Source organism: Dendrobates tinctorius, unplaced genomic scaffold (assembly GCF_039654945.1).
Source record: "Dendrobates tinctorius isolate UK_male_01 unplaced genomic scaffold, ASM3965494v1 ptg000089l, whole genome shotgun sequence".
NCBI classification, from domain to species: Eukaryota; Metazoa; Chordata; class Amphibia; order Anura; family Dendrobatidae; genus Dendrobates; species Dendrobates tinctorius.
Genome location: NW_027361757.1, coordinates 15,904,808 through 15,920,849, shown reverse-complemented (window position 1 = coordinate 15,920,849; position 16,042 = coordinate 15,904,808). Strand labels below are relative to the sequence as shown.

Sequence of the window (16,042 nt, the reverse complement as noted above, 5' to 3'; positions counted from 1 at the left end):
TGTTGTGAAGAAGAAACGGAGAGTGGTGGTCATGGGGGATTCCCTGCTGAGAGGAACAGAGGCCGCTATCTGCAGACCGGATATAACTACAAGAGAAATGTGCTGTCTTCCAGGTGCAAAAATTAAAGATGTGTCTGACAGGATATCAGGACTCTTCAGACCTACAGATGACTACCCATTCCTGCTACTACATGTGGGGACAAATGACACCGCAAGAAACGACCTGGAAATCATCTGCAGAGACTTTGAAGACTTAGGCAAGAAAGTGAAAGAACTGGGAGCGCAGGTGGTCTTCTCTTCCATCCTCCCAGTGGATGGCCATGGAACAAGGAGGTGGAATAAGATTCTGCAGGTGAACAACTGGCTACGTCGATGGTGCCGTCAGCAAGGATTTGGATTTCTGGATCACGGAGTGAACTACTTATACGATGGACTACTTGCTAGAGATGGGGTGCACCTTACGAAGACTGGAAAGCATGTATTTGGAAGTCGCCTTGCTACACTTGTAAGGAGAGCTTTAAACTAGAACAACATGGGAAGGGAAGCAAAAGACCAGAAAAAGCCATACACCTGACAAATGCTATTGAGAACTCTGCTATTAGAAGTGGAAAGGAAGAACAAAGACGAAAGAATCTAATTAATAAAAATATTGGAGAAAGAGAAACCAATCACAAACTAAAATGTTTCTATACTAATGCACAAAGCATGGGCAACAAACAAGGAGAATTGGAACTACTAACACAGGAACAGAAATATGATGTAATTGGAATCACTGAAACTTGGTGGGACAATACACATGATTGGAATACAAGACTAGAAGGATACAACTTATTTGCAAGAAACAGACTTGATAAACGAGGAGGGGGTGTCGCATTGTATGTTCGAAATGCGTATATCTGCACAGAGATTGAAGCTTCAGAGACTGGGAGTTCTGTGGAAACTGTTTGGGTAAGAATACAAGGACAGAACAATGGAAAGGACACCATTGTAGGCATTTACTACAGGCCGCCTGTGCAAGCCGAATATATAGATGAACTCTTTATGCATCAGATGGCCAAGTTCTCCAAAAAATATGACATAGTTGTCATGGGAGATTTCAACTATCCAGACATTTGTTGGGAATCTCTCTCAGGCAAAACTAACAGGTCAAGGAAATTCTTATCCTCTCTTGCTGACAACTTTATCTTCCAAAAGGTAAGGGAGAAAACAAGGGGAACTGCTACCTTGGATCTAATCCTTATAAACAGGGAGGAAATGGTTGAGGAGGTAAAAGTGGCTGGGACCCTAGGAGGTAGCGACCATGCTATTTTAGAATTTTGGATTACTAGAGGTGGAAGACCTGTGAAGACTCAGACGTCAAGGTTAGATTTCAGAAAGGCAGATTTTAAGGGATTCAGAAAGAGAATTGGAGGGATCCAATGGCTGGATATCCTTAAAGACAAAAATGTCCAGGAAGGATGGGAAATCTTGAAAAATGAAATTCTCAAAGCACAGTTGTTAACAATTCCGAAAAGAGGGAAGAATAGGAAGCATTTAAGGAAACCAGGATGGATGAACACAGAACTTAAGCACATGCTAAAAAGGAAGAAAAAAATGTTTATAAAATGGAAAGAGGGAGGCATATCTAAAGAAGAATATAATGCTGTCTGCAGAACCTGCAGGGCACAAATCAGATTAGCTAAAGCTGAAAATGAACTGAGGCTTGCAAGAGATGTCAAAAGCAATAATAAAGGATTTTGGGGATATGTCAAAAGTAAAAGAAAAGTCAAAGATGCTATAGGATTTTTACAGGATGAAAATGATGAAATGGTAAGACAGGATGTTGAGAAGGCTGAACTTTTAAATTCCTATTTTGCATCTGTTTTCTCTCAGAAAGGAAATGCAACATCAACTGTTATTCACTGTCCTATTAAGGGAATAGAAGAATCCAGGATATCTATAAACAGAAAGATAGTGAGGAAACACTTAGCTAACCTAAATGAATTCAAGTCTCCAGGTCCAGATGAATTACACCCCAGAGTACTGAAGGAGATAGCAGAAGAAATTTCTGAACCCCTCTCCATAATCTTTGAAAATTCTTGGAGAACAGGAGAAGTGCCAGAAGACTGGAGAAGAGCAAATGTTGTTCCTATCTTCAAAAAGGGGAAGAAGGTGGACCCAGGCAACTATAGGCCGGTGAGTCTGACTTCTATACCAGGAAAGATCTTTGAACAAATTATTAAACAACATGTATGTCAATACCTGGATAAGAATGAAGTGATTAAACAGAGTCAGCATGGGTTTCTAACTAATAAGTCATGTCAGACTAACTTAATTTCCTTCTATGACGGTATCACTGATTGGGTGGATCAAGGAAATGCTGTAGATATAGTATATCTTGACTTCAGCAAAGCATTTGACAAAGTCTCTCATACAATCCTTATTGAAAAAATGACTAAGTATGGAATGGACAAGGCAACTGTTAGGTGGATTCATAACTGGCTTAGTGATCGGACCCAAAGAGTGGTCGTAAATGGCTGTACATCCAGTTGGAAGAATGTCTCAAGTGGGGTACCACAGGGCTCTGTCCTGGGCCCTGTATTGTTCAACATCTTTATCAACGATTTAGATGAAGGAATTGAGGGTAAACTGATTAAATTTGCTGATGACACAAAGCTAGGAGGGATAGCTAATACTAGAGAAGAGAGAGAGAGGATTCAAAAAGATTTAAATAAACTGGAGAAGTGGGCAGCAACTAACAGAATGGTTTTTAACAGGGAGAAATGCAAAGTACTACATCTGGGCAATAAAAATGAAAAAAGCATATATAGAATGGGAGGAATAGGGCTAAGTGACAGCACATGTGAAAAAGACTTGGGTATACTAATAGATCACAGACTGAATATGAGTCAACAGTGTGATGCAGCAGCAAAAAAGGCAAATGCAATTCTAGGATGTATTAACAGAAGCATACAGTCTAGATCACGTGAAGTCATTATTTCCCTCTACTCCTCTTTGGTCAGACCTCATCTGGAATATTGTGTCCAGTTTTGGGCACCACATTTTAAAAAAGACATCAACAAACTGGAGCAAGTTCAGAAAAGAGCGACCAGAATGGTGACCGGTCTGCAAACCCTGTCTTATGAGGAAAGGTTGCAGGATTTGGGAATGTTTAGTTTGCAAAAGAGAAGACTGAGAGGAGACTTAATAGCTGTCTACAAATATCTAAAGGGCTGTCACATTGTAGAAGGATCAACTTTATTCTCATTTGCACAAGGAAAGACTAGAAGCAATGGGATGAAACTGAATGGGAAGAGACACAGATTAGATATTAGAAAAAACTTTTTGACAGTTAGAGTGATCAATGAGTGGAACAGGCTGCCACGAGAAGTGGTGAGTTCTCCTTCAATGGAAGTCTTCAAACAGAGGCTGGACAGACATCTGACAGGGATGATTTAGCGAATCCTGCTTTGAGCAGGGGGTTGGACCAGATGGCCCAGGAGGTCCCTTCCAACTCTACGATTCTATGATTCTATGATTCTATGATTCCCAAATACAATCTCTTGTCCGCTCTTGCCTCTTACACCTAAAGAACATCTCAAAAATCCACCCTTTTCTCACCATGGAGACAACAAAAACCCTCACTGTCGTCCTGATCCACTCCCACCTGGACTACTGAAATGCTCTGTTAATTGGCCTCCCCCTCAATCGACTTTCTCCTCTACAGTCCATCCTTAATGCAGCAGCCAGGGTCGTCCATCTGGCTAATCTGTACTCAGACACATCCTTTCTTCGCCAGTTGTTACACTGGCTGCCCATTCATTATAGGGTCCAATTTAAAATACTTGTTCTCAACCACAAAGCTCTCCACAGTGCAACACTCCCTTACATCTCCTCCCTCATTTCAGTCTATCAGCCTAATCGACCGCTGCGTTCTGCACACGACTTACGACTAAACTCTGCACTAATCCGCTCCTCCCACTCCCGACTCCAAGACTTCTCCCGCATTGCGTCTATCCTCTGGAATGCTCTACCCCAAAAAATTAGGACCAGCCACAGCTTGCACAGTTTTAGGCGCTCCCTCAAAACACATTTGTTCAGAGCTTCCTATCACGTTCCCTAATCAAAGTCATTTTATGTGTAAGTGTGCATGTGTAGCCCATTCACTGTCTCTATCTATCCCTCAAGATGGCTGGACCATTATTGTAAATACACCATTGTAAATACACATTTGTACTTTGTATCTCCCCCACCTCATTGTAGATTGTAAGCTCTCACGAGTAAGTTTGTTTTATTTTGCTTTAATTATTGTATTATTGTTAACGTTATTACTTATGACTGTTGTGTTTGAAACTGTTAAACTGTAAAGCGCTGCAGAATATGTTTGCTCTCTCTCTCTCTCTCTCTCTCTATATATATATATATATATATATATATATATATATTATTATTATTACTTATTTCTTACTGCAAAATGCAAATAAATTTTATATAATTTATACAATGTGATTTTATGGATTTTATTTTCGATGTTCTATCTCTCAATATTAAAATTAACCTGCCCTTAAAATTATAGACTGTTTATGGCTTTGTCAGTGGGCAAACTTACAAAGCAAGGGATCAAATACTTATTTCCCCCACTGTATATCGCATACATATCCTTTGGTCCTGGCATAGAAACTGGCGAATCCCCGCAGCGCAGAGTGCATGCGCTGGGGGGATTCATAAGTCTGCAGTGACACAGAGTGCAGACTTATCAATTTGGACTGGACAACCCGTTTAACAATACATCCATATTTACCAAAAGAATACAAATCAACCAAATGGAAAGCCAAACATAGGCTGAGAGTGAATACATCATCCAGCAGTGTAGCTGTAAAGTGTACCTGAACTCTCATACAGAATGTGTAAGATAAAAACAACTTGTCGTCCACTGTCACTAGCATTCTGCCAGCACTATAGGTGCTGGAATTTTCTTCTCTCACTTCACAGCATTTATTGCACCTGCAATTGCCCAATGGCCATCCTTCACTGATAAGATTCTCGGGCCTGTTATGCCTGGATGCAGTTTCACAGACTGGAAAGCAAGAGCTTGGAGGCAAACACCCAGGCACCTTATTTTATTTAATTACCAGTAGGGCACAAACAATCACTGGGCAACCATATATACAAGCTGTTATAGTAATGAAAATGGAAGCATTCTGGATGGTATCATTTAGGTTCATATATTGGGTCTAAAACTTAGTTTTAACTTTGTGGGTCTATTTTGAAATTGACAGCAGCATGAATATTGCACTGGCTTATTCTATGGGCAAGCTAAAATTTATGACTAGGTCCATATAGGCATAAAGAGCACGGGAGCACAAAGCCCTTCTGCCAGTATCGCTAGGATCCACCAACAACTAATGTACATGGGACCATCTAACAGTAGATATTGGGAGAAAAATGAAGATTACAAAGGACTGGGCATGTTGAAATCAAACATGCCCAGTCCTTTGTAATCTTAGTGCATGCTATATAAAGGAAACTATATTTGTCACTTTTAAATGTGTATAAATATAGTAAACCAAAGTTTGAAAAGCAGATGTTTTTTTTTTTTTAAACCGTTTAGCTGCTGTATGTATGTCAAGTCTAGACATAAGAGGCTGGTAAAGGGGTATAATAAAATGTTGATTACCTTGTATGTTGTATAGTGTCTACTTTTACATGAAGGTTTTTCTTTCCCCTTTTTTTTAGCCCCCTGAAGAAATATATTCAGCCGGGGACTCTATTATGATTCGCTTCCACACAGACGATACCATCAATAAAAAAGGATTCCATGCTCGATACACCAGTACCAAATTTCAGGATGCACTTCATATGCGGAAATGACTGTACACCATTTAGACGCCAGGCATTTAAAATATTAAAGTTTTGGAACTTTGGGAGATTACACTAAATGCTGTGCATGTCTCTGAGATCAATGGCTGAATACAGTCTGTAAGATACATGTACGATTAAGGATCCAAATTTTATTAGCATGCTGTTGTACTGTACCAGGGACCAAATATCTGCATATAATAGGCCAGCTTGGTTTACTTTCTTTTAAGCTGAAATGGTTAATAAAGGGCCTTCTCATGGTATGCTCAACCCAAAAGCCTATTCTACATCTCAACTCAAACCCCCGCTGGTTGAATGGGAGGTTTATGTTGCCCCATATATTTGCACCGGAACTTTTTGTCCAAAATGTCTGACTGGCTGACTAATCACCATGGCACGTCAAGTCGTCAAAGCTTCTATTGGTGAAAATATAACTACTCCTAATATGTAGGAGTAAGTTTCAGGTATGGAAATGTGTTTTGTACATGCAAACATTTTGTGTGACGTATTGCGAATTGGAAATGACACAGTGTAATGAACACTTTGTAATTTTTTCTTTTATCTCCCATGAAACTGTTACAGTAATATGAGTGTATGCGTACAAATTTGTGTGTATATCAGAAATGTTTAGGGAATATAAAAAGTATACACACCCCTATTAAAATACCTAGGTTTTGTCATGTAAAAAAATCACATGAGGAAGAATTATTTTAAAAATGTTCCACTTTTTATCTCACGCATTATCTGTATAATTAATTTTAAAAAAACTGAATTTTTTCCGGGTGGGAATAAGAAAACTAATACTTTGTTGAGTACCCTTTTGAATTTATGACAGCATTCAGTCTTTTTCGGTTGGAGCCTATCGGCACGTCACATTTATAGTTGGCAAGCTTGGTCTATTGTTCCTTGCAGTAGCGCTCCAAATCTGTCAGATTGTGGTGGTATCTCCTGTGTGCAGCGGCCTCTTCAGGTCACCCACAGATTTTCAATTGGATTAAGGTCTGGACTCTGGATTGGCCATTCCAAAACTCTGAAATTCTTTTGGTGAATCCATTCTTTTGTTGATTTGGAGGTATAAATTAGAGTTGTTTAGCTGAATGGTGAAATTCGTTTTCATCTTCAACTTTTCAGCAGAAACTTGAATATTTTGTTGGTTGACCACCTTGAAGAAAAGCCTAGTACCAGCTACTGAAACAGCCCTAAAGCATAATTTTGCCTCCCTCATGATTCACTGTATGCATTGTGTTCTTTTGGTGATGGCTTTGTTCCATACATGTATTTTGGAATTATGACCAAAAAGTTCAATCTTGGCCTCGTCGGACCATAACACATTTCCCACATGCTTTTAGCAGACTTGAAGAAGGCTTTGGCAAAAAATAGCAAGGATCATATGTTTTTCTTTGTAAGAAAAGTTTTTCATCTTGCTACCATGCCTCACAGGCCAGACATATGAAGAATGCAAAAAATTGTCATATGCAGTGCACAACCTGTACTTGCTAGACATTCCTGAAGTTCCTTTAGTATTGCTGTAGGACTCCTGGATCAATTTTCTTGTCTTTTCATTCATTTTGGGGGAATGTCCATATCTAGGTAATGTCACTGTTGTGCCAAATTTAAGCCACTTCCAGATGACCGTCTTCACAGTGACCTATGGTATATCTAAAGCCTTTGAAATTTTGTGTACCCTTCACCTGAGTGATAACTTTTAACAGAGTTCCCTTTGCTATGTTGTAAGCTGTTAATGGGCCATGGCTTTTGCTGTAAAATGCAGCTAAGTAAATGAACAGAAAGATAAACTGAGCTGACTGCCTCTCTTGTACATAAGTAGATGAACAGGACCATATCCCCAATTACAAGAGGTGTTCACATTTTATTTTTATTTCCCCCTTCGCTCTCAATTTATTTTAGCTTTCTTCTCAATTGAATTGTACAGGTTATGGGTCAAATTAAAGGTGGAAAAAGTTCTGAAATGATTCCTCTTAGCATGATTTTTCTTACGACAAAAAATTGACTTATTTACAGAGGCATATAGACTTTTATATCCACTGTATACATTGGCATGTAAAAGTTTGGGCACCCCTGGTCAAAATTACTGTTATTCGGAACAGTTAAGCAAGTTGAAGGTGAAATGCTAAAAGGTCTAAAGTTAAAGATGATAAATTTCCTTTGTATTTTAGGCCAAAAAATATATATAGTCATTTTTTACAATTTAAAAATTACAAAAAGGTATACGGGCCGAAGCAAAAGTTTGAGGACCCTGCATGGTTAGTACCTAGTAGCAGTCCTTTTGAAAGTATTACAGCCTGTAAGCACTATTTGTAGCCAGCCAAGAGTCTTTCAATTCTCATTTGAGGGTTTTCATCCATTTTTCCTTGGATAATTGCTCCAGTGAGATTCCTGGGTTGTCCTGCATGCACTGCTATTTTGAGGTCTAGCCACAGATTTTCAATGATGTTCAGATCAGGGGACTGTGAGGGCCATTGTAAAACCTTCAGGTTGCACCTCTTGAGGTAGTCTGTTGTGGATTTTGGTGTGAAACTTCAGCTTTTTGTTTCCAGATTATGTTATGTTTGCATGAAGAATTTGTTGAAATTTCTTTAAATCCAGTCTTCTTTCTACCCATGAAATATTCCCTGAAGCAGTAGGTACCAGGGGTGCCCAAACTTTAACATGCATGCCATTGTGTGTTTATTTGTGTATGTATATACAGGTGCTTCTCACAAAATTAGAATATCATCAAAAAGTTAATTTATTTCAGTTCTTCAACACAAAAAGTGAAACTCATATATTATATAGAGTCATTACAGAGTGATCAATTTCAAGTGTTTATTTCTGTTAATGTTGATGATTTTGGTTTACAACCAATGAAAACTCAAAAGTCATTTTCTCAGTAAATTAGAATACTTTAAAACACCAGCTTGAAAAATGATTTTAAAATCTGAAATGTAGGCCTACTGAAATGTATGTTCAGTAAATGCACTAAATACTTGGCCGTACTTGGCAATACTTTTGCATCAATTGCTACATCAATGTGGCGTGGCATGGAGGCGATCAGCCTGTGGCACTGCTGAGGTGTTATGGAAGCCCAGGTTGCTTTGATAGCAGCCTTCAGCTCTTCTGCAAAGTTGGGTCTGGTGTCTCTCATCTTCCTCTTGACAATACCCCATAGACTCTCTATGGAGTTAAGGTCAGGTGAGTTTGCTGGCCAATCAAGCACAGTGATACTGTTGTTTTTAAACCAGGTATTGGTACTTTTGGCAGTGTGGACAGGTACCAAGTCCTGCTGGAGAATGAAATTTCCATCTCCAAAAAGCTTGTCAGCAGAGGGAAGCATGAAGTGTCTAAAATTTCCTGGTAGATGGCTGCACTGATTTTGGTCTTGATAAATCATAATGGACCTACACCAGCAGATGACATGGCTCCCCAAAACCATCACTGTGGAAACTTCACACTAGACCTCAAGCAGCTTGGATTGTGGCCTCTGCACTCTTCCTCCAGACTCTGGGACCTTGATTTCCAAATGAAATGCAAACTTTACTTTCATCTGAAAACACCTTGAACCACTGAGCAACAGTCCAGTTCTTTTTCTCCTTGGCCCAGGTAAGATGCTTCTGGCGTTGTCTATTGGTCATGAGTGGCTTGACACAAGGAATGTGACACTTGTAGCCCATGTCCTGGATACGTCTGTGTGTGGTGGCTCTTGAAGCAATGACTCCAGCAGCAGTCCAGTCCTTGTGAATCTCCCCCAAGTTTTTGAATGGTCTTTTCTTAACAATCCTTTCAAAGCTGCGGTTATCATGGTTGCTTGTGCACCTTTTTCTACCATACTTTTTCCTTCCACTCAACTTTCCATTAATATGTTTGGATACAGCACTCCGTGGACAGCCAGCTTCTTTAGAAATGACCTTTTGTGGCTTATCCTCCTTGTGGAGTGTGTCAGTGACTGCTTTCTGGACATCTGTCAAGTCAGCAGTCTTCCCCATGATTGTGGAGCTTACTGAAACAAACTAAGGGACCTTTATAAACACTTAGGAAGCCTTTGCAGGTGTTTTTGTTAATTATTCTAATTTACTGAGATAATGACTTTTGGGTTTTCATTGGCTGTAAGCCATAATCATCAACATTAACAGAAATAAACATTTGAAATGGATCACTCTGTAATGACTCTATATAATATGAGTTTCAAGTTTTGTATTAAAGAACTGAAACAAATTAACGTTTTGATGATATTTTAATTTTGTGAGAAGCACCTGTGTGTGTATGTAATGTATGTGTGCGTGTGTGTGTATATATAGATATATATATATATATATATATATATGATACACAGTGGAGAAAAAAGTATTTAGTCAGCCACCATTTGTCCAATTGTGCAAGTTCTCCCACTTAAAAAGATGAGAGATGCTTGTAATTGACATCTTAGGTAGACCACAGCTGTGAGAGTAAAAATGAAAAAACAAATACAGAAAATCACCTTGTCTGATTTGGCAAGACTTATTTTGCAAATTATGGTGGAAAACAAGTGTTTGGTCACCTAAAAACATGCAAGATTTCTGGCTCTCACAGACCTGTAACTTCTTTAAGAGGCTTCTCTGTCCTCCACTCATTACCTGTAGTAATGGCACCTGTTTGAACTTGTTATCAGTATAGAAGACACCTGTCTACAACCTCAAACTGTCACACTCCAAACTCCACTATGGTGAAGACCAAAGAGCTGTCAATGGACACCGGAAACAAAATTGTAGCCCTGCACCAGGCTGGGAAGACTGAATTGGCAATAGGCAAGCAGCTTGGTGTGATGAAATCAACCGTGGGAGCAATAATAAGAAAATGGAAGACATACAAGTCCACTGATAATCACCCTCGATCTGGGGCTCCATGCAAGATCTTACCCCAAGGGATCAAAATGATCACAAGAATGGTGAGCAAAAATCCCAGAACCACACAGGGAGACCTAGTGAATGACCTGCATAGAGCTGGGACCAACTTAAAAAAGGCTACCATCAGTAACACACTACGCCGCCAGGGACTCAGATCCTGCAGTGCCAGATGTGTCCCCCTGCTTAAGCCAGTACTTGGCCGGGCCCGTCTGAAGTTTGCTAGAGAGCATTTGGATTATCCAGAAGAGTATTGGGAGAATGTCATAAGGTCTGATGAAATCAAAGTAGAACTGTTTAGTAGAAACAAAACTCGTTGTGTTTGGAGGAGACAGAATGCTGAGTTGCATCCAAAGAACACCATACCTATTGTAAAGCATGGGGGTGGCAACATCATGCTTTGGGGCTGTTTCTCTGCAAAGGGACCAGGACGACTGATCCGTGTGCATGAAAGAATGAATGGGGCCATGTATCGTGAGATTTTGAGTGCAAACCTACTTCCATCAGCAAGGGCATTAAAGATGAAACGTGGATGGCTCTTTCAGCATGATAATGATCCCAAACACACCGCCAGGGCAATGAAGGAGTGGCTTTGTAAAAGCATATAAAGGTCCTGGAGTGGCCTAGCCAGTCTCCAGATCTCAACCCCATAGAAAACATTTGGAGGGAGTTGAATGTCCGTGTTGCCCAGCGACACCCAAAACATCACTGCTCTACAGACGATCTGCATGGAGGAATGGGCCAACATCCCACCAACAGTGTGTCCCAGCCTTGTGGAGACTTACAGAAAACGTTTGACCTTTGTCATTGCCAACAAGGGATATATAATAAAATGTTGAGATTAACTTTTGTTAATGACCAAATACGTATTCCCACCATAATTTGCAAAATAAATCTTGTCAAATCGGACAATGTGATTTTATGGATTTGTTTTCTCATTTTGACTCTCATAGTTGTGGTCTACCTATGATGTCAATTACAGGCCTTTCTCATCTTTTTAAGTGGGAGAACTTGCACAATTGGTGACTGACGAAATACTTTTTTCCCCCCACTGTGTATATATATATATATATATATATATATATATATATATATATATATATAGTATAACAGAATAGCCCAATACCTTACAGAGAATAAATGGCAGTATCTTGTATTGATAATCTGCCATAATATATGGTTCCACTCCATACATACATATATATTCAGGAGAACAGGAGTGATTGAATCCAAAAGGATTTATTTAATATCAAGCAAATTGCCAATTTATTAGTACAAAAACACATAAAAATATGTAACAATCATAGCACAGTTGCACATAATATATGACATCAAAAGCCAGGAGGGATATGTGGGGATAATTAACAAGGCACCGTCATGCTGAAGCTCATTGTGAGGGTATGGCCCCTGAATATACACCCGCTATCTCTATAGAGTATTGTCAGAATCATAATAAATCAATAGTAGCGGTAGGGCCTCACACAAAAGCTCAGTGCGCATAGAAGATGGTAACAATGTAACACGTTCCACAGTACGTCATTATACCCAAATGGAGAGGTAGCCAAAAGACAGGAACGTTTACCTAATGGTGCACAAGTCCCTCAGGTGGTGACACGAACGCTCCGACGCGCGTTTCGCGCTTCCCAATAGCGCTTTATCAAGGAGCTGTATCTGGTACTGGCGCAGGACCTTTTGTATCCATGGTGATAGTCACATGTCTGCCCATGTGACGTGAATACACCAATCGTCAGTGGCCATAGCGGCGCATGCGTCGTGACGTCAACCGGCTCACACACATGAAGATAAGCGCACAGCACCGGCCGCAGGCACAGGGACTCAGGGTCACCGGCGCCGCATGACGGTGCCTTGTTAATTATCCCCGCATATCCCTCCTGGCTTTTGATGTCATATATTATGTGCAACTGTGCTATGATTGTTACATATTTTTATGTGTTTTTGTACTAATAAATTGGCAATTTGCCTGATATTAAATAAATCCTTTTGGATTCAATCACTCCTGTTCTCCTGAATATATATATATATATATATATATATATATATATATATATATAAATATATATATATATATTATCCTTACACACATACACATTTTTCTTTGGTTCTTCTTAGGGTGCATATATGCACACACTCGCATTCTTTTTTTTCTTGTGTTTTACATTACTGCTTCCTCTGGGGTTGCCATGAAAGTATTAGACTTTGGGAGAATTAGACGTACTGTGGCGGTCCTTCAGTAACACTTGCAGTGACATTTACCACTGTGGATATCATTGTGAAGCAACTGCCGAGAAGCCGCACATTTCAACTTTTGAATTGCAAAGGGTAAAATTTGCGCTGACATGTGCAGCATAAATTCACACACTGCAGATGTCAATTCCACTGCTCTTCTTAATTCATATTGTAGATATTTTTTTTGCAGTGTGCATGAGAATTTTTGAAATCTCATGTATTATGCTGTCACTGTAAAACACAGCAAATTTTCCACAAGTGTATACGCATCAGAGACTCCTGTTCATTTTCGTTACGTGGGAACATAGCCTAAGTAGGTCGACTTATGGATATTGTTGTATGGCCCAACAGCTTGTCCATGCATGGTGGAGTTAAGGTGGCCAAAGTTTAGATTTGGGTTTAGTGGATTTTAATATGACTTGTACTTTGTTCTCAGGGAGGATAAGCCTTCGCCAATCATTATCTAAAATGTACGGCCTACATTAGTCTGCTTCTTCCACGGCAACTAAAGAGCAATCAGTACGACAAACAATGTTTAAAGTCCCAGTACATTTCTGTAGATGTTCAGCAGACGTGTTAGATGATGTTGAGTAGGAATTATCTGCAGATTTTCTGTGTGGAATCTACCACAATGGTAAAACTGGTTATACTTGTTGAATTTTTGTTTTTTTTTGAATGAATGTTTTTCTGAGGCATGTGACTTGGCTATAATATTGTATTCCATGCAAAATGTTATCTCATTGATTGAAATCCAGACCTTGTGAACATTACCTTAGTACATCAGGCGGAGAGAAACACAATATAAAGTGTATATTTGACAGTTATTTTTAATTTATTTATGAGAGCATTATGTCTCCTGGAACCTGAAAAAAAAAAGTGGTTTATCTGGAGATACGGGGTCAATATGCAGGTAAATAGCCTTTAAATCTTGCCTGGCCAGCTTCCTGGAGCAGCGGCTACAGGGAGAAAAGGAAGTTATATCCTTCCTTCAGCCACTCGTTTCCAATTATTGAAGCGGTGCAAGGAGAGGTTACAGTGACTATATACTATACAGTGACCGTGCTGTAATTACTCTTTTGCGCATTGATAGACAGCCTACTCTGCACATACGCTACATACTTACACTGCTGAGCAGGCTGTCAAAATTCCAGGGAGTGATTACCGCACAGTTACTGTATAATATATAGTGCCTATAACTGCTCACTTCTGCGCCCTGATGACTGGGAGTGAGTGGCTACAGGAAAAAAATCACTTGACAATGAGATATGTTAGTGCCGCAAATCAAAAATCATATAAATACCCTATCTAAACAATACTTTATTGATTAAAATGACCAGAATAGCTGGATCACACCAGATTTGTGACAAACAACAAAAAGCAGACAAAAACGTTCTCAAAAACAACCCAGACAGATAAAAAGTTTGAAGTTTGGGGAAATTCTAGAAGTCCCCAGTAAGCAAACTAGGCTCACTCCTTCCTGACTGCGGAGGTTGGCACCCTAGGGGGGAATGTTGTGGCGCCCCCGCTCCACAATGTCTGTCCCTAGGGACCCTGCAAAGCCCTGCAGCCACTAGGGAAACCCTCTACCCAATCCTCTAGAGGGACCCCTAACAATATACATAGACCGATCCTATGTCTAAGAAACTCTAGACCCCAAAACTATGTTAAAATCAGCAGATGAAGAACACATACGGCAAGCAGTGGCGCATATAAGATCCAAGGCAATTTTCCACCATTAATGATACACAATGTTGGTGGTAAATGATAATGGCCACACAGATAGACAGCCTAGTGGAAAAAGAATGCAAATTGCCACCATTAACACCTATGCCTGAATGCTAATGAGACTGATCATAACCAATAGCAATTATTATAACATACAGGGAACAAGCCTATTAGATAGTGTCTCAAATTAGCGCGTATGTTCCCAGTCAAAGACCATGTATCACATGGTACCAATAATAACCCGGGAATACAATAGATTAGGCACATGAAGCATATGATATCATAGTGGCATATTGAGAAACAATACTCATCTTTTCAGCCGTCACTTGCCATTAACAATTGAATGCCTCAGCGCGTTTCGCCCCTTGCTGGCTCATCAGGAGGCTAGATGCAAAGATACCATGTGTCCCGATATGGTGTGATGTATAGCTATAATCCGTGTTTTGTGTGTACTTAGACTATGATGCATGAATGGGTCACTGGTCCCCTTACCTGAACTCGGTAACCTTATACGAGGGGGTACCCAGAAAAAAGGAGAATTATTTAAAATTTTGTATTCAAGATAACATCTTGAAAACATTAATCCCCTTGAAAATGCTGTCCATTACATGAGATACTTTTGTCCCAATGGTTTTTCCACTGTTCAAAACATTTTTAAAATATTTATGAATTAATTCTGGTAAGTGCCTCCAGCTATTTTTTCTTAACCTCTTCAACGTCTTGAAAATTCTTCCATTCTTGGGAATAAGAAGTCGTCACAGGAGGCTAAGTCAGGCAAGTGGGGTATGGGGGGTGACCCTGACTTTTGTATAAGGTCATCACAGGGGATGAATCTTGGTGTTGAGCCTATGATCGTGAAACAAAACAGCCCAGCCAGTTGTGGACAGCTTCATCACCTAAACCAAAAAAAGCACAAGTGAAATCAAATTTCAAGTCCATGATGGTTTTCTTTTTCTTCATCACAGGAGCTGTTCACATTGAATTTGCTCTTCAGGGCGCCACAGTGAAGCAACATTGCTACCTTCAAATGCTGATGCGATTGTGTGAGGCGGTTAGAAAAAAACGACCTGAGTTTTGGCGATCGGGGGACTGGCAGCTTCATCATGACAATGCTCCTACCCACACAGCGTTGAAAATCACTTTTTGGTTGAAAAACGGCTTGACATCGGTTTATCAACCCTCTCACTCCCGTGACCTAGCCCCCTGCGACTTATTCTTATTCCCAAGAATGAAGAAAAACCTAAAGGGAAAGAGTTTTTCAGGACGTGTAGAAGATGTTATCTTGAATAAAAAAAATGTAAAATAAGTAATTCTCATTTTTTTAGGGTACCCCCTCGTATATGCTTATGAGATTG

At 39.7% G+C, this 16,042-nt stretch overlaps 1 protein-coding gene across 1 annotated transcript in view; it reads left to right on the top strand.

Annotated features, from left to right (window-relative positions):
• Positions 1 to 6,793, top strand: part of TLL2 (tolloid like 2) — a 337,545-nt gene extending 330,752 nt beyond the window's left edge. Inside the window, exon 21 of the mRNA XM_073585855.1 lies at positions 5,716 to 6,793. Coding sequence (XP_073441956.1) covers positions 5,716 to 5,850 — 135 coding nt within the window. The 3' untranslated portion in view covers positions 5,851 to 6,793. The remainder of the gene's footprint in view (positions 1 to 5,715) is intronic.
• Positions 6,794 to 16,042: the final 9,249 nt, after the last annotated feature.